Source organism: Dermacentor variabilis, chromosome 3 (genome assembly GCF_050947875.1).
Source record: "Dermacentor variabilis isolate Ectoservices chromosome 3, ASM5094787v1, whole genome shotgun sequence".
Lineage (NCBI taxonomy): Eukaryota > Metazoa > Arthropoda > Arachnida > Ixodida > Ixodidae > Dermacentor > Dermacentor variabilis.
Genome location: NC_134570.1, coordinates 130444906 through 130471230, shown reverse-complemented (window position 1 = coordinate 130471230; position 26325 = coordinate 130444906). Strand labels below are relative to the sequence as shown.

Genomic DNA, 26325 nt, shown 5'->3' with positions numbered 1-26325 from the left:
AATACATCACGCGGCAACTTGACTCCTCTCTCGCGCTTCGTTGATCATGGTGATGATGATGATTTATTATGGTCCCTTTTGAAACGTGGCGGTGACGAATAGTCACCTAGCCTGCTTAATATAATCAGGTAAGCTATACATGCTTTTTATCTGGCATTTCTTTGTATACACCTCATTGGGTTTCTTTCTCATCAAAATCTACCTTGTACCGCTAGTTACGACTGTAAGAGATCCAGCCATATTAACCTCTTCCCTAATGCTTTGCTGTCTGTGGCTTCCCGGACGCCTTGCGCCTTATAGTGGCGCCGCCCAGAAGTACGCGCGTGGCATCCGAAATGAGAAGAGTGGCGTGCCGATGCCCTCCAACGCTACCTCGCTTGCCCGGACACCCAATGACACATAATCAGTGGCCCTGGTTGGCAAATGATTCATTGAAGAGCAGAACGTACGCAATGCATTCTTGGTGCAGCTCCCTAAAATGTTGGCGCGAAGGGCGTTGATTGAGAAGTGACATATTCGGTGCATTTGTGGCGCAGGTTGATAAGGTATCGGGGTGGTGTCCGTGAGGAAATATTGTGACGTGGGTTCGATTTCGTTCAGCATTGGGGAAATTTAAGGGATCTCTTTTTTGTCATTTTAGAGCGGCACATTCCCAGTCGAACGTAAACAACTACTCAATTTGGCCTCAAAGACGTTGACGGAAGAGCGGCACACACCTACTGACACACACCCAATGACACACCCAAGTTGGCATCAAAGAAGTCTATTGAAGACCAGCACAGACCTAGTGGCAGATGCCCAGAGCTCCAAGTTGGAGTCTAAGTATTTCATTGAACAGCGGTACCTACCAAGTCCTGCACCTATAGTGACCCATTTTGGCGTGTTAGAAATTTGTTGAATAGCGGGACATATGTACACCCGCGAGCAGAAGTATATGGACCAGGCATTACGCGTTAAAACTAATTTTCTTCTCTCTCTGTGAGTGCAACTTGAAATCAGACTGCAGTCCGAACTTGCCATTATGAATTTTCTGGTGCAGTCGTTCAGTTTGCGTTTGTGGGCGTCAATTACGAAGAAAATGTTTTTTCGTCGACCCTATGGTCCACATACTTTTGCTCTCGGGTGTACACATTGCCACATGCTCACACAACCAGGTTCGTTCAATGGTTGGCTTCGAATCCTGTTTCCTGAGTACAGCAGCCCGACGCACTATCCATTCGACCATAGGGCACGCAGTGACCCGTCAGGCACGAAAAGCAGTTACATACAAACATACACAGCCCCCGCAAAGTGTGTGAATTACCCTAAGAATGCTAACTCATTAAAACGAGAGAAATCTGCGTATATTCTCGAAATATTTAGGCTAGAACTGAAACCGTTGCACGCTTAAGTTGTATAGAGAATATTTGCTTGGGAACCCGGAATGTTTTGAAGTTCCGGCTGCGTAACCAAGCAGAGGTTATCTAGGTCCGTGCGTGAATACAATTACAGGAAACACGAATAAGAAAACTTCAATGGAAAGGACAAGCCTTAACTGCGATCTGCTCTACGCAGAGCGAACATCTATTGTTTGCAGTCTCAGCAGACTTGCAGGAAAGCTTTCATCACACGTAATAATACCTAATTACAACAATTTCGCTCTCTTTGGCGATCTCAAAAGAGTTAGGTGGACATGCCGCCACGGACTAGTCCTAAGGAAGCGGTATATCACTTTCGAACAAGAGGTGGACGTGTGGTGACGAAGCTGAGTAACTCCCAGTGAATTTGGTTGTCCCAGTCCGTCAAAGCACGCGTCTGAATAAATGAATAAGACATCCTAGAAAGCAACCCAGTCGGTGCACCTAAAAGTCAATGTACACATAAGAAAGCAATCACGTGATACCGAAATCTGGGGCGCACGAGAAGCGCACAGAGGGAGATACGCGTGCGTATGTCGCGGTTGTCGTGCGCTCTCGCGAGCCAAGAGGCCTCGCAATATATTCTTCTAAACGTTATGCGATAGTTTGATTGCAGCACATAGTTGTAATCCGCGCATTTCGAAAGTACTCTCTATTGTCTCAAGAAATGTGTTTTTGTAACTGAAACTGATACAGTAGAAAAAGATCTGACGACGGGCTACTCATGTTGTAGGCAATAGGACACTATAATGCGAAGCACAATACCATGAACTTCAAAAGTTGGTGCCAGTTTGGTAAGAGCAAACGTGAGCTTATCTATGGGGTATTGAAGCGCGTAAATTTAGCGGGTACAAAATCCGGCACATACTGCCGCGGAAGAAGCCATCGGAAGAAGCGAGGAAACATTTTTAAAGTTTGGCTGTCATTGTGGCAGCTGGAGCGTTTTCATACACATAGTTCCGGCCTCCTCACTTCGGTATTTCGAGCGCCGGTGGCACGGTAGTCGAGCGCTTCACTGCTGTGATTTCTGTGAACCGACGCTTGAAGCGGCGTGCTTGGAGGCGACGCTCGACTTGGACGCCGTTGAACGCCGTGACGCGACAGACGAAGCGCCGGTCGCCACCGGCTGGCGTGGCCGTTGCTTCTCGGCCGAAGGTGCTCTGCTCGGATGCCCCGACGGTGCTGTGACGGCGGCGACCGGCTGCTGTACGGCATGAGCAGTAGGCACGACGTCTCGCTTCGAGGCGGTAGCCTGCTCATGTGCTTCGGAAGGCGGTGCTTTGGCGTCCGAACCTGGCCTTGTGCCCTTGTGGTGGTGGTGGTGGTGCTGGGTAGAAAGGGACACACAGTTGAAGTGGGCATCCCAACGCTAAAGCATACGGAGGAGATAATATTAACAAGGAGCCGGCTTGGGGGAGCCGGTTCCACCTGCTCCCCGCAGCCGCTTACCTTTGCAGCGCTTTCGGTTTTACAGAGAGTAGAAAGTGATGAGAACGCTAGAGACATTTTTTTCATTGACTGCATTCACCAAGAAGACAGACTGTAGTAGGTTACATTTGAAGGAAATATATATGTATGCGTCACGTAATTCGATATAGCATTAAGTCTGATGCTTCTACGTCACAAAATAAGACGTACATATTGCGTGGAAAGTGTCGCAGACTGTAGGGGCATTACCACAGGACGAGCGGAACATGGCGCTTCTTCGACAAGCGGCAGCAGTGCAGCGCTTGTGCTTGCGACCAAAGCTTAGTGTGTCTCCTACTGGAAGAACAAAGGTGCACAAGTGCAATGTTTGACCAATTTTACGCCCACAAGTTTTAGTTGTAGTTAAGGACATAGTTAGTCCGTATAAAAAAGCTGCACACTAAAAGCAATTTCACTGGGAAACTGGGATCGAGACTTTAATGACACCATTACATTCGTAGCTTCCGCAGCGCAACCTGGTAAGTGTAAAACGGAGTTTTCGTGCAAGAATGAGCGCGTTCCGACAACACCGACATGTCATCGGCTTTGTGGACTTTGGCTTAAAGTACACTGGGTCGTGCATGTTGGAATCAGTGTCAAGTAAGCAGGTAACAGCTTCCGAGCCAATCGCTGGTATTTCTAATTTATTGTTACCGTGATAGAGGTTGCGGTTGGTGACACTCCATTTCCTTGCGCATGTTCCTGAACAGCCCTAGCTGAGGGGCGCTGTATGAGAGTGCGCCAGAGATCGCGCAAGCAGGCAGAACGAGCAACTGATGCATTCTTAAGCGCTTTGGAAGAAACAGAAACAATCGGAGAATAAAACAGATCAGGACGTGGAGGACGCTCGTCGACTAGAGTCAAAACTAGAGTTACAGGGTAAATATGGTATGAATTGTCTCAAAACTTAATCAGCGTCTCGGTCACATTTTTTTTGCATATGGCCAATTTTCTTATGTCAAGACGCGGTCCATATGGATACATTTCTGGAACCGTGACGCAAATATATTTTTTTTGTTTCAATGTTGAACACTGTTATTTCCAATGTTAGATTTTTGGCAGTTGTGTTAGATAGCATTTCGCAGGAAGTGTTCTACAATTTCTGTGTTCCAGTCGTTTGTAACGTTTTCTCAGTTCTCAGGTGACTCATGTCTTGCCAGAACAAAGAGATCGAGACACTTACCGAAATGACAACGACACCAGCAAGCAATGAGCAGGAGCAAAAGCTCGTGAGCGATGGATCAATACAGTCTACTTATATCCTATACACTGGGCTTGCTATTGTATTATTCTGCGCGCATTCGAAAAATCCTAAACAGGAGCACCTGAGTGACGCTAACTTATACAGCAAGGTCTGAGTACCTGAAGATATGACTTCATGGCAGTGGAAGAAAAGGAGCTCGATTAGTGAGTTCTCTTGTTTGTCGCTGTACTTTGAACGCATAAGCACCCTGTCCTGCCTGCCTATCATCTAGGCTTCATTGGCGTGCACCAAAACAATGAGCGTACAAGGAACGCGTCACATGGAATTTTTACCATTAATGAATAAAGCTGCAATTTCTTATTTTTATTACATTTTATGACAGGAAAACTGTATTTCTTTGATGTGCCTAAGCTTGTTATTTATATGCTCTTGTCGGCACGTATTTTCATGAGCTCATTAAAAATGTTACTTTGCTTCGGCCAATGTAGCGCTGTGTGTGTAAAATACAAAATAACTTTGGAGGGCGGGTGCTACGCTATGCTTCCCAAGCCTTTACGTCGGTCCCCTAAGGAACTATGCACTGGTTTTATGAATATAAAGCTAAAATGAAAAATGAACAGGCTCGACGGCCTGACCGGCCCGAAGTCTTGCCAACCTGAACTTTTTGTCCTATGAGCAGTACGTCCTCGATGGACGCTCGTGCAGTCTCCGGCAGCAGGGTCAAGAAGAGGAGACCGCTGGTGACAGTCAGACCACTGTAAACCCACAGCGTGATGGCCAGCCGCTGCATTGTGCCTGATGTGGAGAAGAAGTTGGCCGACACGACTAAGGCAGCCCAGTTGGTAGCGCACACGCTGCCCAGCTCCATGCCGGAGCCACGCAACGGAGTCAGTTCGGCCGCAAGGATCCACGGCACCGGTCCCAGACCGGCCGAATAGCCAGCCACGAAGACAGCCTGCAGCGAGGACAATAGCAGCGCCAGGTGGCGCGGCGGAAAGAACGACGTTTTGCGAAGAGAACGGCTGAGTTCACGACGGGAAATCGGAGTGGTGTAGGCAAAGTTCGGAATGAAATAATGCTTCAGGCTTGAGCAATCCTGTTTACAACGTCAAAGTGAAGCACAATGACGTGGGGAATCATTAATGGTATTGACGTTCATTAGGTGTTTAAATTAATTTTGCGCTGTAGAAGAGTTCTCCTTGTCAGATTACCACGACACGACATAAGATGAGCCCATTCTACATAACGGAATTTGGTGAACTTCACCGCAACAAAACTCCGCCTGTTTATCCGTTATTTGATTATGCGTTCCGCTACCACAAAAATGCTAACGTTGACTGCTATACGCGTCATCGGCCGAACGTCACTGGTTTTTGCATTCAAAAAGGAATTACAATCTTATCGCACACGTTGTATCTTTCACAATTCGTGAAGGATCAAGACACTCATGTTCATGCGCTGCCTTTTTTTAGATATTGTGCACCTGCTATTTCTGTCGGCCTAAGTTGTAGCGCCAGTCGGCATGCATACAAAACTGATTATGGCGAAAGGCACATTGAAAACGATTGCTCATTGAAAATGGGGCTTTTGAATAAATGGTCAAAATTTCCTCTGTATCCTTTATCAAATTACAGCCCTCCTATAGTAACGGAAATAAATACGACACAACAGTAGTGACCTTTGCTTACGAATGCATATCAGGTTAAAAGTCAACCAAAAGTAAATGAAAACGGATGTTGTCAGTATTGTATACCTTTTTCTCGTGAGAACAACATTACAGACTTCGATGTTTCGCAAGCGAAAACGTGAACACATTTTGGCATGGATGAAATCCAATCTAAATATGGTAGAAAGTGAAGTTTTGGACGTAACATAACACACAAAGAAAGCGAAGGCCGCACTGTCCGAAATGTTAGTTTGTGGGGACGAAAGCGCAAGAGGCGAGGAAATCTCTGGGATTTATTTGCGTGCAACTCCGCGACAGCAATGAAGAAAAGGAACTCAATTATAAGGACTTTACGAGGCACTGTATCTCATAGACTAATTGTACACACCTGGATGGCAAACGTCATCGGACTTGACTCGTATACTGTAGAAGCAGTGGCAAGGGGTGCCACCAATGCTGATGGGTCCGCCGTGATTATTTCGCTTCCACTTTTCGCTGTCGGGAATGAATTGTTGTACACCACGCCCAACGTGACGAGGCTTCCTGAACACACGATCACGGAGAATACGAGCAACTTGCGTCGACCTGCCACGTCCAGGAATGGCACCGCCGTAGATGCCGCCAAACACTGTAGTACGTGAAAAGAAGAATGAAGAAGCTGTAGGAATTGTTACTGTAGCACTGAGCAAGCCAGACGTTCGACAAGAGTGCCTGAAGCGTGCGCGGGTTCTTTGTGTTGAAAAAGGAACATTCGGAGCTCATATCAGCTGCACCCCGGTAAGAGCAAGCTGTTGCGCCATCTGTCCCGTGCTGCGGCTCCACAGCAGCAAGAGCCGTCCACGCGAAGCTTGTTGCTGAGGTTGAGCCGTTGTTGACCTAGACAAACCCAAAACTGTCATGCGAGTATCCGGCTATCAACAGAATACTCACCTACCGCTATTACGGAAGCAACAAGCAGGTACTTGCGTTCTGCAGATGAAATCTCGTTGTGAGATTTACAGCATCACGTACTGGTGCACTAAAGGTGCGAAAGCGTCGTCGCAGAACTCCTAAAGAACGCGATAAGCGATTCCGCAGAGATCACCCCTTTTGTTTCACTTTACTCGTAGGTATTTACGCAGGCCATCGGACCACATCAGGACCATCTCGTGTGGTTACGCCTACTGCGACTTCTGCCCACAGAGGGCTTCGGCGACCGCGGCTAGCCTTCAGCGCTTCATTCAGCTTCATGGCGCAACAACCGCATACTTGTATACGTGTGGTTGTACGTGTATGCGCCGATATATATATTAAAAAACGGAAGCGACGTACGCTACGCAGTGTTTTATCACTTTATAATGTAGGTCGCTTCCTTTATGTTTTGAATATGTTCTTTTATGTCCAGCGTCAAAAAGCCCTTTGGTTTCAATTGCCCCCCCCCCCACACACACACATATATATATATATATATATATATATATATATATATATATATATATATATATATATATATATATATATATATATATATATATATATATATATAGTCATATCATAAGAGGCTAACAACCCCCATCCTTCCCGTCTATATATATAATATATAGTGCTACTGACGGTGGTCTGCTCCGGATCCCCGCCAGTTGCACTTCGCTCCTCGAAGAGACACGACGTATGTCGAGCGAATGGGCTCCTGAAAGAACACTAGCACATACGAATTATTGTTCGCCAAGGCAAGGCCACCACATTCCCGGGATACCGGGTTGTATCGATAGGGGAGGAAGGAAAGCGGGGTTTAGCAACTTCGGTCGTACGGAAGTGCTCCTTTCAAGTACACAAATTACCACTTGGCCAAACTAGGGCGATAAATCATTATGGTCGAAATTATCCGGAACAATTGGTTTAAGAGCAGTGTCTTCCTTTTGAAAATATACAGCTCGCCGTCGGATCAACGGCAGGCATTCGCCACGATCATGGCAAAGGCGGTGGCTCTGAGCAAGGGGGTCCCCATAGTGATAGCGGGTGACTTCACCCCACAAGGCCTGGGGATACCCCCACTAATCCACCAAGGGCAATCTCCTTGTCCAGGCAGTTGCTGACTGCTCACTGGAATTTATTACGGATCCTCAATACCGGACGCGAACCGGCACGTAGGTAGTTCGATACACCACTCCGGACCTGCAGTTCGTCAAGAACGCCCCAGGGAAAAGAATGGCACAATTTGCGAAAGAACCTGACTAGCGACCACTTCATTGTGGAGATTACCCTAACAATTAGCACAGCCCCTACCAGGGAAACTAAAGTGACGGACTGGGATGCCTTCCGGAAAATGCAAAAGGCGGACCAGACCGACTACGATGATCTCAATACTCTGTTCACAAGACTACAGAAGGACGTACAAGCTGCGAGCAAGGTGGTTAAGACTGACCTAAAAGTAGATCGGATGGACGCGCGCCTTGCGCACCTCCTAGAAGCCAAAAACTCTATCCTGAGCCGCTGGAGAACGCACAGACTCCACCGCCGACTTCGCAAGAAAATTGCGGAGCTCAATCGTACAATAAAAACTTATTCCATCGAACAGCCCAAACAGCAATGAAATGAAGTGTGTTCCTCGGTTGATGGGCAGATGGGAACGGGGGACAAATGGAACCTGCTCAAACACTTACTCGACGATTCGCAAATCAAAATCAATCAAAGACTAGCCATCGATCGCATAGTTCATAATCAAAAGGCGGCGGGCGTATTTGAACTCGTCCTCCTGCAAGAGTTGGCCGAAAAGTATCTTCCGCTGGGCTCCTCCGGTGACGAGGATTATCCTCGTTAACGGGTGGGGGGGGCAGAGGGGGGGAGCTCGACGCCCCCTTCACGGAATCCGAAATCTGGGAGGTGCTCCAAACGCTCAACGGTCGCTCTGCACCGGGCCCGGATGGCATCTCTAATAAGCTCCTCCGCAACTTGGACAAACAATCAGTTGCGCTGCTCACCGAGGAAGTCAATAAAATCTGGGAAACGGGCCTCGTCCCCGACTCCTGGAAGACAGCCTCAGTGGTGCTCATCCCGAAACCAGGGAAACCTCTTGCACCGGAGAACATACCGCCTATCTCGCTCACATCCTGCGTGGGTAAGGTGGCCGAACATGCCATTCACAACCGTATATGTAGGCACATAGAAACTAATGAGTTATTTCCTCACAACATGGCCGGCTTTCGACCGGCCCTCTCCACACAGGACGTCATGCTACATATAAAGAGGCAAATCATTGATGACGACACTAGTGACACTCGGGGCATCCTTGCTCTAGACTTGTCCATGGCTTTTGATAACATCTCGCACCGGTTCGTGCTAGACGCCATTTTGTACTTGGGCCTGGGCCACAATTCCATGCGTACGTTAGCTCCTTCCTCAGAGATCGCAAAGCCACTGTCAAAATAGGGCAAATCAAATCCGAGGAATTTAGATTGGGAGCGAGAGGCACCCGGCAAGGGGCGGTCATCTCTCGCCTAATGTTTAACATCGCCATGAAGGGCCTCTCGGACAGACTGGCCACAGTAAGAGGAACGGGTCACGCCCTCTACGCGGATGATATTACTGTGTGGCGCATGGGAGGGTCTGACGCTGCAGTTGAGAGTGCGCTCCAAGAGGCACTCTACATCACAGAACACTTCCTACTAGACACGGGCTTGACATCGAGGCCCAACGAGTGGCCCAAATAATACGACTCTCATCAACGCGAGCGGGGAGACGCATCCTCGAATCCGTTAGATGCGGTCACGATGAAATCACGGAGCGCAACGTGATCCTATCACCCATGGTCCGAGATAAGTTCAAGGTAGATCCCATGCCACGTAACGTCCACCCTCAATACAATGTAGGGCGCCGGGTAGCTAGGGCTCGTTCCTTGTTAAAAGTAGCTGCGGCCACTACGATTCTGGCATGTTTCGTTGAACCCGCCCAGTACGAGCACTCTGATCACTATGCCGTAGTTTCGGTGGACTCCAATGGCACTCTAACTAACTCAGCATCCGTGCGGAAGGTTTCTACAACAGTAGCCGAGCAGGTTGCTATAGCTATAGCACTGAAGGACCCTCTACGTCCCACTATCTTCACAAACTCCAGGTCTGCAGCCCGAGCGTTCGCCTCCAGCTCGACCTCAAAGGAGGTGAAGGCCATGCTCGGTAGCGACTGGGCTGCTGGTTTTCATATCATCAAATGGTTCCCGGCCCATATGGGAATCAATGTGCACTCTGAAGTTGTTAATGCCAACGAGTTGGCCCATGACTGTGCGCGAGGTCTTAGACACCGCGGCGGTTCAAGTGGACTCACGGGCGACAACTTAGGACTGTACACGGATTCGCTTCTCACCGTCCATGAAATCTTGGCACATTATCAACTTGCTCGGTAGCTTTTCCGCTACCACATCCCAAACTTAATAGACCGCAATCATCGGCCTTTCGCATTCTCCAAACGGGGTAATTCTCTTCCAGGGGCCGATTCAGTCACTTCGCGCCTAATGTAGAACCCCACTCTCCAGATTGTGGGGAGGCGTACTGCTCTTTATCGCATATGCTCTGACAGTGCCCTGCGTTAAGCAGCTCATCACTAACCACTGTAACCGACTGGGAGGCAGCCCTTACGAGCGGCGACCTCTCAGAGCAACTACCGGCTGTCCAGACGGCCTGCGACAGGGCGGAGGATCACGATCTTCCGACACTGACGTGGGTGCGGCCCGGAACGGCTACGGGGACTCCCTGAAAAGGGAGGTACCCTAACGCGGTTCCTCGGGATGATTAGTAAAGTTCTTTGTCTGTCTGTCTGTGTTTGCAATGTGGCGAACCCTCTTTAATTCATGGATGCGGGACCTCAAAAAGCGCGAAGTAATGCTAATGCATTTCTGTCGCATTTACTGCTAAATTGCCACAGTCTTGTTTGTATGGAAAACTATAAAAAATGCTATGCCATCCAGTGTATGTCGGACAAAATCAAGTATAAGCGCAACCAGGATCCATTACCTCTGGCTGCTCCCGGCGATAGAAGGAAAGACGCTGCTCCAAATTAAAATGGACGAAAGTTACGATATGTTATTGCCATCTAGAGTCATCACTTAGTGTGCTTGAGTAATCTATTTGGGTGTTGTAGGATCCGGCGAAGCATATAGCTATTTTGTTCGAAAATGCGAGTATAACCAGTTTGAGCTACGCTTTCGACGCAGATGGCTGGATTGCAAGACGCAGCTGAAAGGGTATATAAGGAGCTGCACGTGTAGACGTGCTTTTGCTGGTTCGAATGCTTGTTTCGATGCCCGCTTTGTCACGGAGAAGCTCCGTGAAACATGGCAGGCGTTAGGGTGCCGTGTTTTATATTGTTGCAGTGACAGGACGCTCAAAACAATTTTGAGCTTTGATGATGATGTGTGGTGTTTTATGGCGCAAGGGCCAGGTTTGGCCAAAGAGCGCCATGACAAGTGGTAATGTTGACGATGTATTATGGAAGACGTGACTTGGTTGTAACGTGGCCTAAAAATAGTCGCTGTAAAGTTCGTAATATCTACGTGCTATAAAATTATGGCGATGACTAATGGCGCATATTATGAACATTAAAATCCATCGTAGAAGAATGATGCAAAATAGAAAATATATACGATGGTAAAATTACTTCGAGCACTGCTGCCTCGCCAGAGCCCTTGAAACACAAGGGCCTAGAGGCATGTGCTATATAAAGAGCTATCACAGCGGCATCCTCTGAAGAGAGGATCCGCTACGAACATGTAGGGCTAACAACATGCAAGACAACATCTTTCAGAAAACTTAGGACTGCGTTGGTGTCAAATAAAGGTTCTGGGCCGTGTAGCATTACGGGATGTAGGGGGATGTGCTGCTGGTATGCTAGAGAAAAATGTTTCTTTCTCTCAGATTCGGCTGCCCGACACTGCAGGAGGACGTGGAGGACGGTCAGCCTCTCCCCGCATCTACCGCAGGTTGGAGGATCATTTTCAGTGAGTAAGAAGTTATGCGTGCCAAATGTGTGTCCTATTCTGAGGCGACAGAATAGGACATCTGTTCGCCGTGATTTTGTTACGGAGGGCCAAGAAGCTAACTGTGGCTTTATCACGTGCAGTTTGTTATTTACTTTTGCGTCCCACATATGTTGCGAGTGGTTTCGCAGTTTCCTTCTTAAGAAAGGCTTCAGGTCTGTGACAGGGACCGAAGCAGTAGGATTAACTGCATGCAATGAAATTGATGTGGCCATCTGGTCCGCTAGAACGTTACCCTCGATGCCCCTATGTCCAGGCACCCAGCATATAATCACACGTTGGTTAGATATATATGCTTTACACAGGACGGAGTAGAGTTCATTAATTACCGGATTTTTATTGTTACAGAATGACATCAAGGCCTTCACAACACTAAGGGAGTCCGTATATATAACTGGCTTCTGGAGTTTTGATTTCTTTATATGTTTTACGACCGACAACAGTGCGTAGGCCTCAGCCGTAAAGATACTCGTTTCCGGATGCAGTACATCGGATTCCGAGAAGGATGGACCGACGGCTGCATAGGACACCCCGTTGTGTGACTTCGATGCATCCGTGTAGAACTCCGTGCAGGAGTATTTGTACAGGAGTTCCAGGAAATGCATTTGGATTTCAATCTCCAGAGCATGCTTTGTGACTTGCACAAAAGATATATCGCATTGTATGAGCTGCCACTCCCAAGGAGGTAGCAGCTTGGCTGGATGCATTGGGCGGAGCTCGAGGAGTGGGACATGCATTTCATCACTAAGTTCCTTCACACGCAGCGAGAAAGGCTGTCTTAGGGAGGGACGATTATGAAAGAGTGTAGCATATGTCATATCGTTAATGGTATTAAAACATGGATGTTGAGGATTAGAGTGGACTTTCAGAAAATATGTTTGGCTGATGTATGTTCTCTGCAGATGAAGTGCCACTCATTTGATTCTGCATATAAACTTTCAATGGGACTTGTTCTGAAAGCTCAAGTGGCCAGTTGGATTCCTAGATCGTGGACCGGATCTAGCATCTTTAGCGCGCTCGGGGCTGCAGAATGATAGATCACGGCGCCGTAGTCCAACTGCGATCGAATCAGGATCTTGTAGAGATTCATTAAACATTTCCTTTCGCTGCCCCATGTTGTGTGGGATAAAACTTTCAGTAAGTTCATTGTTTTTAAGCATTTGACCTTGAGGTAGTTTATGTGTGGAATAAAAGTTAATTTAGAATCAAGTATGATGCCTAAGAACTTGTGTTCTTTGTTCACGGGAATTCGCTGACCATACATTTCGATACTGGGTTCTGCAATGAGCCCTCTCTTTCTTGTGAAAAGCACACAAGAACTTTTGTTGGGGTTCACTTTAAATCCGTTTTCTTCTGCCCATTTGGACACTTTGTTCAAGCCCTGTTGTACTTGCCTCTCATATACTGTAAGGTTGCAGGATTTGAAACCCATCTGTATGTCGTCTACGTAAACAGAATAAAAATGGCTGGCGGTAATGAAGCACGAAGGGTGTTCATTTTCACGATGAAGAGCGTGCAGCTAAGTACACCTCCTTGAGGTAGATCAGTTTCCTGTATAAAAGATCGCGCCATTACATTGCCGACTTTCTCGCGGAATGTACGGTTGGACAAATAGCTTTCTATTAGGACGAGCATATTGCCACGGATGCCAATTCCTGACAAGTCTCTCGAGATTTCATAGCGCCACGTAGAGTCGTACGCCTTCTCCATATCGAGGAATACGGATAGGAAATATTCTTTATGTAGAAAGGCATCGCGAATGTTTCCCTCAATGCGCACAAGGTGATCGGTTGTGGATCGCCCTTCTCTGAAGACACACTGAAAGAGATCGAGCATATTGTTGAGTTCAAGGAAATGTACAAGTCTGCGGTTAACCATTTTTTCAAAAAGCTTACAAAGACAATTTGTAAGAGCTATCGGATGGTAACTTGCTGCCAAGGAAGGGTCTTTACCCTGCTTAAGAACAGAGACCACAATCGTTTCTTTCCATGTAGATGGAAGGTATCCCGTAGCCCAAATAGCGTTGAAAAGTGTGAGTAGTGTAAGTTTGGTGTCAGTATGTAAGTTTCTGATCATGTCATACATGACTCTATCAGGTCCCGGTGCAGTGCTTTTGCATGTGTTCAAGGCAGCTCTCAGCTCAGCAATACTGAAAGGCCGGTTATAAGGTTCATTCTGTCTGGATTTTGGTATTATTGGCTTACATTCTTCTATTTGCTTGTATTTCAAAAGGATTGCAAATAATGGTTTGAACTCGACACGCTCTCAAAGTGTTCCCCTAGTAAGTCTGCCTGATCTTTCAGTGTTTCACCTTGTGTGTTTACCAAAGGAAGTGAATATGTTTGTCGCCCTTTTATCCTATTAACCCTGTTCCAGACTTTGGCCTCATCTGTATACGAGTTCATACCGGATAAAAACTTCTGCCAACTCTCTCTTCTAGCCTGTCGGCGTGTTCGCCTACCTTGCGATTTCACTTTCTTAAACTTAAACAGATTCTCCGCAGTGGGAGAGGCGCGTAGCAACCCCCACACTTTGTTCTGTTTCTTACGAGCGATCCTACAGTCGTCGTTCCACCACGGGACACGCCGTTTGCATGCCAAGCCATTTACTTGTGATATACATTTAGTTGCGCCATCTATTATGAGGGCTGTAAAATATTCCACAGCAGCATTGATTCCTAACGAGGACATGTCATCCCATGAAATACTACTGAGAGTTCGGAATTTCTTGCAGTCAGCTGTATCAAGCTTCCACTTAGGAGCCTGTGGTGGTTATTCGTTTTCTTTAGGTGTTCGTAGCAGTATGGGGAAGTGGCCGCTTCCGTAAGGATTGTTTGTAACTTCCCATTCGAGTTCAGGCAGAATAGAAGGAGAAACTATACTGAGATCAATTGAAGAAAAGGTTTTGTTGGCAAGACAGTAATATGTGGGTTCTTTCTTATTCAGAATGCACGCACCAGAAGAGAAAAGGAATTGTTCAACAAGTCGTCCTCGCGCATCTATACGAAGGTCGCCCCACAGGTATTTGTGTGCATTGAAATCGCCAAGAACAATATAAGGTTCTGGCAATGCATCTATGAAGGACTGAAATTTATGTTTACTTAATTTGTAATGTGGGGGTATGTAGAGCGAGCACATAGTGATAAGTTTGTTTAGGAGAACAGCACGAACCGCCACTGCTTCAAGGGGCGTTTGTAGCTGTAAACGCTGGCAGGAAATCCTTTTAACGCGATAGCGTTAAGGAGCTCGTGTCGCAGAAAAGCCGGTGTCGTCGGCGTCGGCGTCGGTGTCGGCGTCGGCGTCCGCGGCGTTGGCCGTGAGCGATAAATCACGGCAGGCACTTCATAAATAAAAAGCAACTTCCAAGATGGGCTGGGTGGGCATCGAACCAGGGTCTCCGGAGTGTGAGACGGAGACGTTACCACTGAGCCACGAGTTTTTTTTTTTTTATTACCGGCTAGGCAAAAGAAAATACAATGTGAGTATTACATGGCCATAAAAAAACAACTAGTCAATGCCGGATCAGTGTGGTGTGATAAGAACGATGTAGGCTAGTCACTTTGTCCAAAGCACTTAGCCAATCAGGAGGATCACTCGGTTCGATGCTTCAAAGCGGTACAAAAGCGCCTCTAGTGAACACGGTGTTACCTTAGAAACGAGCTGTTTCTAAGGCTCAGGCGTGCGTCGCTTGTTGAGGCGCACATTTCGTTGTCGCGCCGAACGCTGCGTTGCTCGACGCTCACCGCGTCCGATGCGGGGCGCGTAGTCGCTGCGCCGTAGCCCAATACCCCTTGGCGGGTCGACGGGAACGCTGTCGCGTTCCACCCTTGAAGGCGAAGCTTAAGCGTCCTCCAATTTTTATGAATAAAAATGGCAACACCGCCTGATGATACGACAGCATCATCGCGATCTTGGCGGAACTTGACATTCGGTCGGGGAAAGTTTGTGTGTTGTGGTTTTAAGTGTGTTTCCTGTAGACACAGCACTTTTTGGGTTGTGTTTTTGGATAAGCTCTTACACGTCATCAAGGTTCATAAGAAGACCTCTGACGTTCCATTGAATAATTTGTGTATCCATATTGAAAGTAAATAAGTGCTGTGTGTATGGAAACGGAGGTGATGCTATGGTTACAGAGCTCTTTCGAGGCCCTGTAACGGGGGTTTTGCCCTTTCTGGAGCGTTCGAGGGAGCCTCGCCGCTCCTTAGGCATTTGGTGCGCCTTGAGGACAGGTGTAGTGTCCATTGCTTCTTGTGAGGCGCCGGACACGTGCTCTTGCGAGCGAGAAGTTACAAGAGAGAGGCCCACCTTGGAGGGCAAGACCCCTGCGCCCACCAGCCCGGAGGTCGATGGGGCTCCCTGAGGGATTTGGCTGCGCCGGCTATTGCCAGTGCTGGAAGGGGCCGGGGAGGTTGGGGCAGCCTCGACTGCGCCCACCTTCATAATCGATGGCCCCGTCTGCTGTGTTGGCGTAGCAGCGTTAGCTGCAGCCGCCGCGGGGGCCGATGGCGTCACTGCTGCCTCACTGGGTGTGGGACGGACAGCCGCCGGAGACCGTTGTGGCGCTGGCCCCTGACGCGTCACATCGGCAAAACTTTTCTTGGGCAGGTATGATACCCGCCTGCGTGCCTCCTTGAATGAGATATTGTCTTTTACATTGATAGTTACGATTTCTTTTTCTTTCTTCCAGGATGGACACAACTGCGAGTACGCTGCGTGCTCCCCATCACAATTCACACAGTGGAAAGAATTATCACAAGCTTCAGAGGAGTGTTCATGCGCGCTGCATTTCGCACAAGTTTGGCAGCCTCGGCAGCTCTGCGAACTGTGGCCAAAACGCTGGCACTTGAAACATCGGAGGAGATTTGGCGCGTACGGTCTTACACGGAGCTTGATGTACACGGCCTCGATTGACTCGGGCAGGACACTTGAATTGAAGGTGAGATTAGGTGCTTGGTCGCAATTTCTTTACCATCTCGCCTCATCCTAATTCTTTTGACATTTATAACATTCTGTTCGCTGAAACCCTCCAAGAGCTCACCCTCAGTGAGCTCCAGCAAATTATCGTCCGAGACAGCGCCGCGGGAGGTATTCATCGTGTGGTGCGGGGTTACTACTACTTGGGTCTCCCCAAATGATACTAGTTTAGGCAGTTTCTCAATTTGCTTCTGATCGCGGAGCTCCAAGAGGAGGTCACCGCTAGCCATCCTCGACGCCTTATATCCTGGACCAAAAACTTCGCTAAGAGCCTTCGATACAAGGAATGGCGAGATTGTTCGCACTTGTTTCGTTGCTTTTTCTGAGTGGATCACGTGAAAACGAGGAAAATTGTGGACTTGGCGTCCGAAAAACTGAAAGACCTCTTCGGTGCGCCCTCGTTTCTGAGGGCGATCAGGGAGTTTAGGAAAAGCGTTTTCCATAAGTACAGTTGGGTTTTCGGCCGCGATGCCGATTACCCACCATGGAGCCCAACAGGGGGACGTGACAGAAGTTCCTCCTAGAGAAACCCTGCCAACGCCAGCCGTACATCGCTGCTATAACTAAATACAGCCTAACCATGGCTGGCTAGCCACACAAGGTTAACCCTCGCCGCCGGGAAACTAGTAAGTGAGGAGAAGTGATGAGAAGACAGGAAAGATGAAAAAGGCGGAGAGAAAGACGCAGATTGGAGAGGGGGACAGGAAAAGGCGACTGCAGATTTCCCCCGGGTGGGTCAGTCCGGGGGTGCCGTCTACGTGAAGCAGAGGCCAAAGAGGTGTGTTGCCTCCGCCGGGGGGCCTTAAAGGTCCGAACACCCGGCATCGGCTCAACCCCGAGGATCCCCCTTTCCCCGGACACGGCTAAGCCGCGTACGGCTACACGCGGGAGGGTCCAACCCTCGTGTGCTCGGGTACTTGGTGTCGCAACACACCAAACGCCTGCTGACGCAGACGCCCCTGCGGGGAATATTGAGCTTTAGTCGTATGCAGTGGATACGTATGAATTCCTGTTACAACAGCTTTATGTACTTTATTCGGTGTCTGCATTTTTCAGTTTATTGGTTATATAGTATGCAAGTAGTTCTACTCAACTGCGCAAGCTCCATGCAGTGCTCCGAAAGCCCATACAACTTGACATACTCAGAAACCGCAGCAATAAGTTCCGGATTCACTATGTGCTGGTAACATCGCCATTTCGCAAGGACAACGACAGTTATGTTCTGAATGAGAGTACTTAAAGCTTCCTGGTGTTTTAGACTTATGAAAAAGCCCGAAAAACACCATTCCACATTTCCACGTCCGACAAGTGTTTTGCCTCTCTGTATTAAGCGTTTTATTTTATAGGAATATTACACAAATATTAAAAACAGCCTTTAAATTACATAAACAAGGTGTACACATGTTATCCTGTGAATTTTTTCCTTGTAATACTTGTCAACATAAACAATAAATTACTTGTCGTCTCTCCCGCTCGTTACTCTACCTGCATGCCAGTCCAGTGAGAAACTGGAAAGGCGAATCAAACGGTAATTGAATGGTGGCAACAGAGGATTTGAATTTATCCTCTGCTTCTGCGTGTTTCCTGATCCCAAACAAGATAGCGCCGCCTTACTTGCATTGCGCACTGCCATCTTTGTTTTAATATCCTTTCCAAACACCATGTATCTCCTAGAGCGGCGCGGCCGCTCACTTCAGGGACTATGGGGGCTGCGCCTGGCTTCCGAAATGCATGGCGAACTCTGAGAAACCCATCGAACCCGGCAGCCTGGCTCTTTTCTCACAATCTTTTTTTTTTTGGGACGTGGCTCCATATAGAGCAAAACAATAGATGGCGTGGTAAACACCTACTCCCCACAAGAGCGGCAAGCACCTAGAGGCGCATACCCAGTGACTTATAGGTTGGTATCACAGACGTTCACTGACAAGGACACTGACCGAGTAGCACATTCACGCTACTCTAGGTGAGCGTGAGTGAGTGTGTGAAACAACTTTATTTGGTCCACTATAGACGTAAGCAAACTCCACGTCACCTGGCTAGGTCCACTCGGGGACCATCAGGTGTAACCTGACGGCCCTCTCGCGAGCCCTATGGACTGCCAGGATTTGAGATGTCTGATCCTGGGCCCTAATTATCTTCATCATTTAAGAGATTAATTGAACAGGGGTATATACCCCTTCGGCGCATTCACGGTAACCCATGTCGACGTCAATGAGGTTCGTTGAATAGCGGCAAATAGCTACACAGCGCCACCTACCCAGTGGCTCAAGTTGTTCTCACGGTTGGTTTCCAACCCTGCTGTTCCAAAGTGCTGTGCTAGTCTAAATGCACTAACCTGCTCTCGAGACTAAGACACCTATAACTGCCGTAAGGCATTGGTGTCGCATGACCGCAGATGCCTCTGCACTCTCCTGCGAGGTAGCCCAATAACATTCGCCTGCACTGAACATTTTATGATGTACATAACATGCCTGCATATCTGGCGATCTCATGAGAGTTTGTCAAGCTTTTCTTTTGCCTTTTCGTGCGTGCGGGTTGTCAAAAGAGTCGCCATCTGAATGTGCTTAACTCGCTGCAGGAAATAGTCAACAAACACGCTTACCTGAATGAGCACCAGTATGACCAGGCTGTCCATGGACTCCTGTCGGGGTGCCAGGTCTGTAGTAGACAGCAAGATGCAGTTGGTGCCGCTAAGCTGCTGCACTCCCATGACGAGCACGGCCAGCAAGTAGTGCGCCGGCGGCGTATTGTAGATGGGGAAGATGGCGGAGATCGCCTCGAACTCAACCTCCGTCTCAGCCTGCGCGGAGACATGACCGCCAAGCACAGATCTTCCACTACCGAAGCGCCACTGAGCCAAAGGCTCGAAGTAACAACTTTCGTTTAGCACCGAGTTACATGTAGATGGCCTTGGCCGCTTAAGCTGCGTTTTTTTTTACAGCAAACAACTGTTAAACCATCGCACAGTGCCCCATAGCGCTCCCCTTCAAACATTTATATGTAAGGGGTTTCGCATAGTGAAATTTTCAAATGTGTACTAATATTCCACTAGACAGCCATTTTGGTATTGAATCAGAAAAAAAAAACAATACAAATTTCTATACAAGATGAAAAATAAATCTTCCGTGGAATTTGCACGTAAAAAGAAATTACAGTTGTTCGATACGTCTACAGCCGTTAACAGTTGAAAAGTTAGGTCGACTGAGTAGCTTGTGTATGAGAAATAAAAAAATGTGTCATCGTATTGGGTGCACCACGGATATGACTAATGAAATAAAGAACTTCTCGTCACTTTAAGGATGCAAGCCATCTAGGTGGCATAGTGACTGAGACGTTGCGCTACAAAGCCTCAGAGCGCGCGAGAGAGTCCCGGCCACGACGGGCGCCTTTGAATTAGGGTAAAAGGCAGGAACGCCCGTGTACAGCGCATTGAGTAGACGATAAAGAACCCCAGTGGTCGAAAATATTTCGGAGTCCTTCGCTATACGACGACAATCATATCATGTATGGCTTTGGCACAAAAATGCCTACTATCTTTTTTTTTTCTTTTTAAGTAGGCGAATGCAAGTAGTATGTAACATTTGGGGTTCGTTGAAAGAGCTCAGTGCAATACTAATGCAAGGAACATCAGCTTTAGCGAAAACAAATATAGTGAGATTGGGTCAAACAATAAATTAAATTAAATTATGGGGTTTTACGTGCCAAAACCACACTTTCTGATTATGAGGCACGCCGTAGTGGGGGACTCCGGAAATTTCGACCACCTGGGGTTCTTTAGCGTGCACCTAAATCTAAGTACACGGGTGTTTTTCGCATTTTGCCCCCATCGAAATGCGGCCGCCGTGGCTGGGATTCGATCCCGCGAACTCGTGCTCAGCAGCCCAACACCATAGCCACGGAGCAACCACGGCGGGTAAACAATAAATTACACGACGCTAATCGAGACTGTAAATTCGTAGGCTCCCTAAGGGAAAACGTGGACATTTAGAGGCCGAACAACTTTGTGCAGGAGTGATCTCCTCCATGAATTCGATCATAAACACAGCCCGAATACACAACGCAGTTCGTTCATAATAGCCGTTCGCCTCTTGTCGCTTACCTTCGATAATGAAATGCCCAATATAAATCTTTGCTGGGACCGGATTCTACGAACCAGTCTAACGTAAATACTTGTTTGTAAATATGAGTATGATTCGTCTGTAGAAAATACTATTCATTTTCCCACGGGTAATTGTGAGACTTTATATGTCAGGCACCGTGAGAAGCCGGGTAAACCGAGGGCCTCAATGAATATTTCTGTCCTTAGGGAATCTTGTTGCCCAATCTACTGGCCACCGAAATCAAGGCTTCATCTTCCCACACTCGCCTATCATTCCCCGATATCACGGCTCTATTTCAAAAGATATGCTATTTAGCCCCAAACAATGATATCTTTTGAACAGTGCATCTCATGTCGCGCAGAAACCATCAATACACCGTTTATCCTACGCGTGCAAGTACGGGGTACCGAAAATCCTATCATATTTCTTGCGTACTGCCCAAGACTGCGACAACCTCCCTGCCCAAATTCCTTTCATAACATTTGACCTCCAATTCAAGTCTGCCGTCAAATAGCATTTCGTCACGAAACTTACAGCTGTTGAGCTCCTACCCATTCCTAATGTAAAGCCTCACACTAAGGCCTTTTAGGTATAGGAAATTAATAAGTACATACCATTGGTATCTCAATATATGTCTGAAGAGAGCAGGGTGTAGTCAAGGTGGCTGCGCACGCCTAACGTATGTCAGACTGTTACTGAAATGCCATACCCTCCGTGGGACCGACTTCCCGCGGTAAATATTACTGCGCTAGAGCGTATTCGTTCTCATATCAGAATGTTCTGGTGGCGTATAACACGGGTTTCAAAGCGTACGCACGACGTGAAGCGAGACCGTTGAAGGAACGAGGAAATAATATCCGAACAAAACATTTTATTTAACTTATAACAAATAAAACGAGATTGGCGCTTCACGGTTTCTGCAAGCGGCCCACTGCCTGTCTTTCCGTACGAAGCGGACATTTAATGTTTCACGTTGAGCCTCCAGAACAAGGCCCATATTCAGAATAAAGTAATTATGCGAGAAATGTTTTATACTAGCAGACTTCAGCCAATTGTGATATCCGACATATTATTAGAGAAGTCGTTAATCCAATGGCGATTAGCTCCTACTTACAGAAACATTTGTGAATTCTGTCACAGACTGCATAAAGTGACAATTTTACAAGGTCAAGTCACGAGTGTGATAAGTTGCCGGCATATGTCTTTGGCTGGAAAACTGCTGAGCCTTTTATCGGTGTTCTGCCCTCCGCAATTATGAAAAGAATTGCATTACGCGTAATGTCCTGTTTAAGTAAATAAACAAATAAATAAATAAATAAAAATTCACACTCATTCCGCTCTGTGAAGGTGGATTACCAGCGGAGCTGTATATATAGTGATAAGTAAGTTGATATTAACTATTTTGACGGAATATAAAAGACGCATACCAGAATCAGTTCCCTTTTTTAACGATCTACTTGACTTATTGAATTGCATAGACATTGCTTTGTTTTTGTTTTCATTTCTCGTGTTTTTTTGCTTGATTTTTAGTTTTACTATTTCGTCCCCAAGGTTACTATCGCTTTATGATAGCTGTGATATACGGCAATTGGCTCTGTGGCGACAACGGAAAGCTTATTGCCCAATGTGAGGTCTATAGACTACCGATGACGCGTCGTGGGCACACTGATGTTTGTGTAACATTGAATGCCGAGCCTATGCAAGAGAAACGCCACGAACCACTTTCCGTCTGGCCGAGACACGTGTACGTTGAAATCACCCACAATCACGATGGGAGTGGAGTCGACAGGGATGATCTAACCAAGGGTGCATACGCTTTGCGTTTGCGGGACTGTCCGCATTACATGCTGTGCGCTGCCGCCGTGCACACTCCCGCTTCTGTTCACGAAGGTGTTCTTCGTAGGCGCGCTGCTCTTCCGCACTCCTCATCGCACACGGCCTACCCATTGCACGGCAGGAAGGGAACTGAGGCAAGGTTACGTGGTTTGCCTATATAAATAGAGCCCATGACGTCAAACCGCAACCCGTTCTAAACAGTGTCTATGCCGGTTTTCCTTCTTTTATCACTACATTTCTTTATCACAATACGTTTTGACACTTCATCCGGGTAAAACGCGGCTGGGGCATACCCAGCGATAAGCTTTTGCTTTATACTTTAGCTTTTTTAGCTCCGGGGTGGCCGCCATCTTCTTTACCTACGCAGACAAACCGCCAGAACCTAGCACATGACAGCTCCGCTGAAATAAATACATAAATAAATAAATAAATAAATAAATAAATAAATAAATAAATAAGCTTGCGTTTCGTATGCGCAGTCATCTTAAAATCCACATGCCGATAAGTGTTTCGGCAGACGTCTTACCTCGTATCCTGGCGAGCGCACGCTCAGCAAGGCTGCCAAGGCCCGCTGTCGCCGGTGGCGATAGAGCAGCCACCGGGGTGACTCCACCAAGAGGCAACAGGCGAGCAGCAGCAGAAGCAGGGCGGACGGCGCGCAACACAAGGCCAACCAGGCCCAGTCCAGGAAGTGGCCGATCACGTGCGCGTACAGCACGCCCAGTGTGAGGACCAAATGGTGCGTCGCTCCCTGCATAGCGCGCGCGGGCAAACTTGGAGGAGTGTGCTCGGTACTCCGGACCTTTCGTTTCAGGGTTTTATACGGTTCGAATTTGACAGCAGGGGGCAGGAGGGAGGACGGACCTTTGTCGCGCTTTCTTAGAGCAGGTAGGTGGGCAGGTATTGAGCAGCGAGATGTTAGTGATAACCGAATATAAATTGTATGGGAAAGCCGCACATTCAATGAACTGGTGGATAATCAGCGACGACTGAAGCAAGGATGCACTCTTGTCTTGACTGTTGTTCAGACTTCACCTTGAGGGCATAGAAAGACGACTCCAAAACTGTGAAATATGGTCTCATGTATCTTCAACCGAATGAGCAAAAGTTACGTACATCAGAGGGTCCCTGGGATGATGCATGCAAATCAAGGGATCTGGGAGCACGTTCGGCAATGAAGCGACATATATGGGGCCTAGTCTTAGCACAGAGACATATCGAATAATGTTCGTCAATGAAGAGCCTACCCGCCGTGGTTGCTCAGTGGCTGTGGTGTTGGGCTGCTGAGCACGAGGTCGCGGGATCGGATCCCGGCCACGGCGGCCGCATTTCGATGGGGACGAAATGCGAAAACACCCGTGTGCTTAGATTTAGGTGCACATTAAAGAATCCCAGGTGGTCAAAATTTCCGGAGTCCTCCACTACGGCGTGCTTCATAATCAGAAAGTGGTTTTGGCATGTAAAACCCCAAATATTATTATTATTAATGAAGAGCCAAGCAACGATGTGGTACCACTTAAAGGGACCCTTGACGGTTTTGTACAAACGTACTGAGTCGTTAGAGTAGATCCTTCTGATCACTAATTGACGCAACTAAGTGTTCCGCGCAAAGCGTGTAATTTATTACAAGACTTTAAAAATGTACATCGCTGCCGATCGCAGCACACTGCTCGGTGGAACATTCAGCCGCCCCTACCCATATGACGTAAATCACCCAATTGACGTCAGTAGGGCGAGCTATCCGATTCGCTGTCCAGGGCGCGTCATGGATACTTTTTCAACAATTTTTGGTGAACAAATGGCTTTCGTAATACTTTAAATGTTAGTTTCTTTTTTCTAAAAAAAAGAAAGTCACAGAAAGAGAATGCACAAGAACAATTTCTCACTATACTTTAACACTTCCGGCACACAGCAAGCGTCATGTGCTTGTGTTACAACGTGCTCCATTTTGACGAGAGCTCCGCGGTCAGAGTCGGTGTCAGTCTTTTCGCGAGCACTATGATTCGCCTTTGTTGCGTTGTGGACTGCAAACGTAGCGACTGGAAATATGTCAAGCTGCGACATCGTGGCCTTCTGCAAGGTAGCAGACGAGCGGACTGGTTGTAGCGCATCGAACTACCGCTATCCGATCGGCGCTAGGATTGGCGCGTTTGCGGCCGTCACTTATCACCGGAAGATTACTAACGCAATAGCGTTTCCCGAGTCCGGTATCAGGGTAAACGCAAGCGCAAGGGGGCAGGGCCTGGCCGCTCGACCGTGTCGTTTCACGGGGTGTGCAGAAGCGCAAATGCGAATGGTCTGCACGGTGCTGCCACCTGGTGCCACAGAGAATAGCAGTAACGAAATATGTTCTTCTTTGCTGAGGGTGTGACTTTCTCGCAGGAGTGTAATCGTTAACACGTTGTTTTTGTAAATGTATAAAATTTTTTTACACTTAGAGCAATATTAGCTTTTTGTGTGGCTGGTTAAGGTCTGCGCCAACGGATGGCTGGATCGTGGCGCAGAGCTCAGGCAACTCACGTACCTCTACGCTAAGGTTCCTTCATCAGCTTGAGTTTACGCCTGTACCGTTCCGTCGAAACACCCAGCTCGCCTTCGGTTACCGGCGTACTAGATACGTTCGGCGCTGCGACAGTATGCTTGCCACGCACGCTGCTTCGATAGCTCTCGCTTGGGGTCGACTGCCAAGCAGCTGGCGGAGAGTTTGGAGAGGCTTCGCGCGCTCACTCCTAGAGAACCGGAAGCCGACGATACGACCTGCCATCACGACACAAAGCCAGTGAAGGCGGAGCTTAGCCCTGATCACTCGGCGAACGAGTTGAGGAGAAATGCATGTCTATGGATGAGGGTAACTTGTAATGGTCCGTAGCTCTCTTAATATGAGAGGTTTCACACAAATTGTGGTTCGAATGATTAGCTGTACCCTGCGCGTCTACAAAATGTGTCCGCACCGTTTCAGGGGCCCTTTAAGGAGCAAGTCATACCTTTGTGAAGCAATATGTATAGCTGGCTTTACACACAAACGAAAAAGAAATGCCTACTCATGCATCCACTAAACTAATATGGAGATGAAGGAAAAGGGGAACGCACCTATTATGAAATATGGGGCGCATTGAGGCTAAAATAAATAAGAGATGGTGCTATGCATTTTCGAATGAGCATTTGTGCCACCTCCAAGGTTTCAAAAAGGCAGTTCTGTGCTTAGAATCGGAGATGCTTCCAATGTCGGAAGATAAGCAAATGTCAATGGGCTGCTTGGTACTAGGGGCCCAAGGTAAAACCACCAATGAGACAGGATGGCCTTCTTTCTAATTCATCGAAACGCAAGGTTGAGCTTCTTCCAAATTCATCGAAGCGTAGAATGAACTTATTTTTCGAGAAAGACACGGAACATGTATAAAAAAAAGGGCGACTAAAGCGCACAAATGTGCCTGAGTAGCGCACACTCGCAATGGAGGAAAAAGTCATGAAAGTTGGGGACCACGCAAATACAAGGAAGTGTGTATTTCGCTGAAAATCTTATTAAAAGAAAGATGTTGCGCTAACTGCTGCTCTGTTCTCGCTCAAGTGTCACAGAAACTTCGCTTTTTAGTTTAGAGTCTACGTCGTTCTATGTAACACTTCGCACAGTTACTTGCCTAGTTTCTAAAATAATGCAAATGTGCCTTCGTTTAT

At 47.6% G+C, this 26325-nt stretch overlaps 1 protein-coding gene across 1 annotated transcript; it reads right to left on the bottom strand.

Annotated features, from left to right (window-relative positions):
- Positions 1 to 2409: 2409 nt before the first annotated feature.
- Positions 2410 to 23407, bottom strand: LOC142574752 (solute carrier family 2, facilitated glucose transporter member 8-like). Its single transcript, XM_075683770.1, has 5 exons — positions 23177 to 23407; positions 19317 to 19514; positions 6123 to 6362; positions 4724 to 5023; positions 2410 to 2724 (listed from the first exon to the last, which is right to left on the bottom strand). Exons 1-5 carry the CDS (start codon positions 23405 to 23407, stop codon positions 2410 to 2412), a joined length of 1284 nt encoding a protein of 427 aa, XP_075539885.1.
- Between the last annotated feature and the right edge of the window lie 2918 nt (positions 23408 to 26325).

Coding starts and splice junctions, on each gene's coding strand:
- LOC142574752 (XM_075683770.1), bottom strand. CDS start 23,407: ATGCAGGGAGCGACGCACCATTTGGTCCTCACACTGGGCGTGCTGTAC. Junction 5,024..6,122: donor CGATGACGTTTGCCATCCAG/GTGTGTACAATT, acceptor TCCTCGCTGCAG/GCTGTCTTCGTGGCTGGCTA. Junction 2,725..4,723: donor TCATAGGACAAAAAGTTCAG/GTTGGCAAGACT, acceptor CTTTCTACCCAG/CACCACCACCACCACCACAA.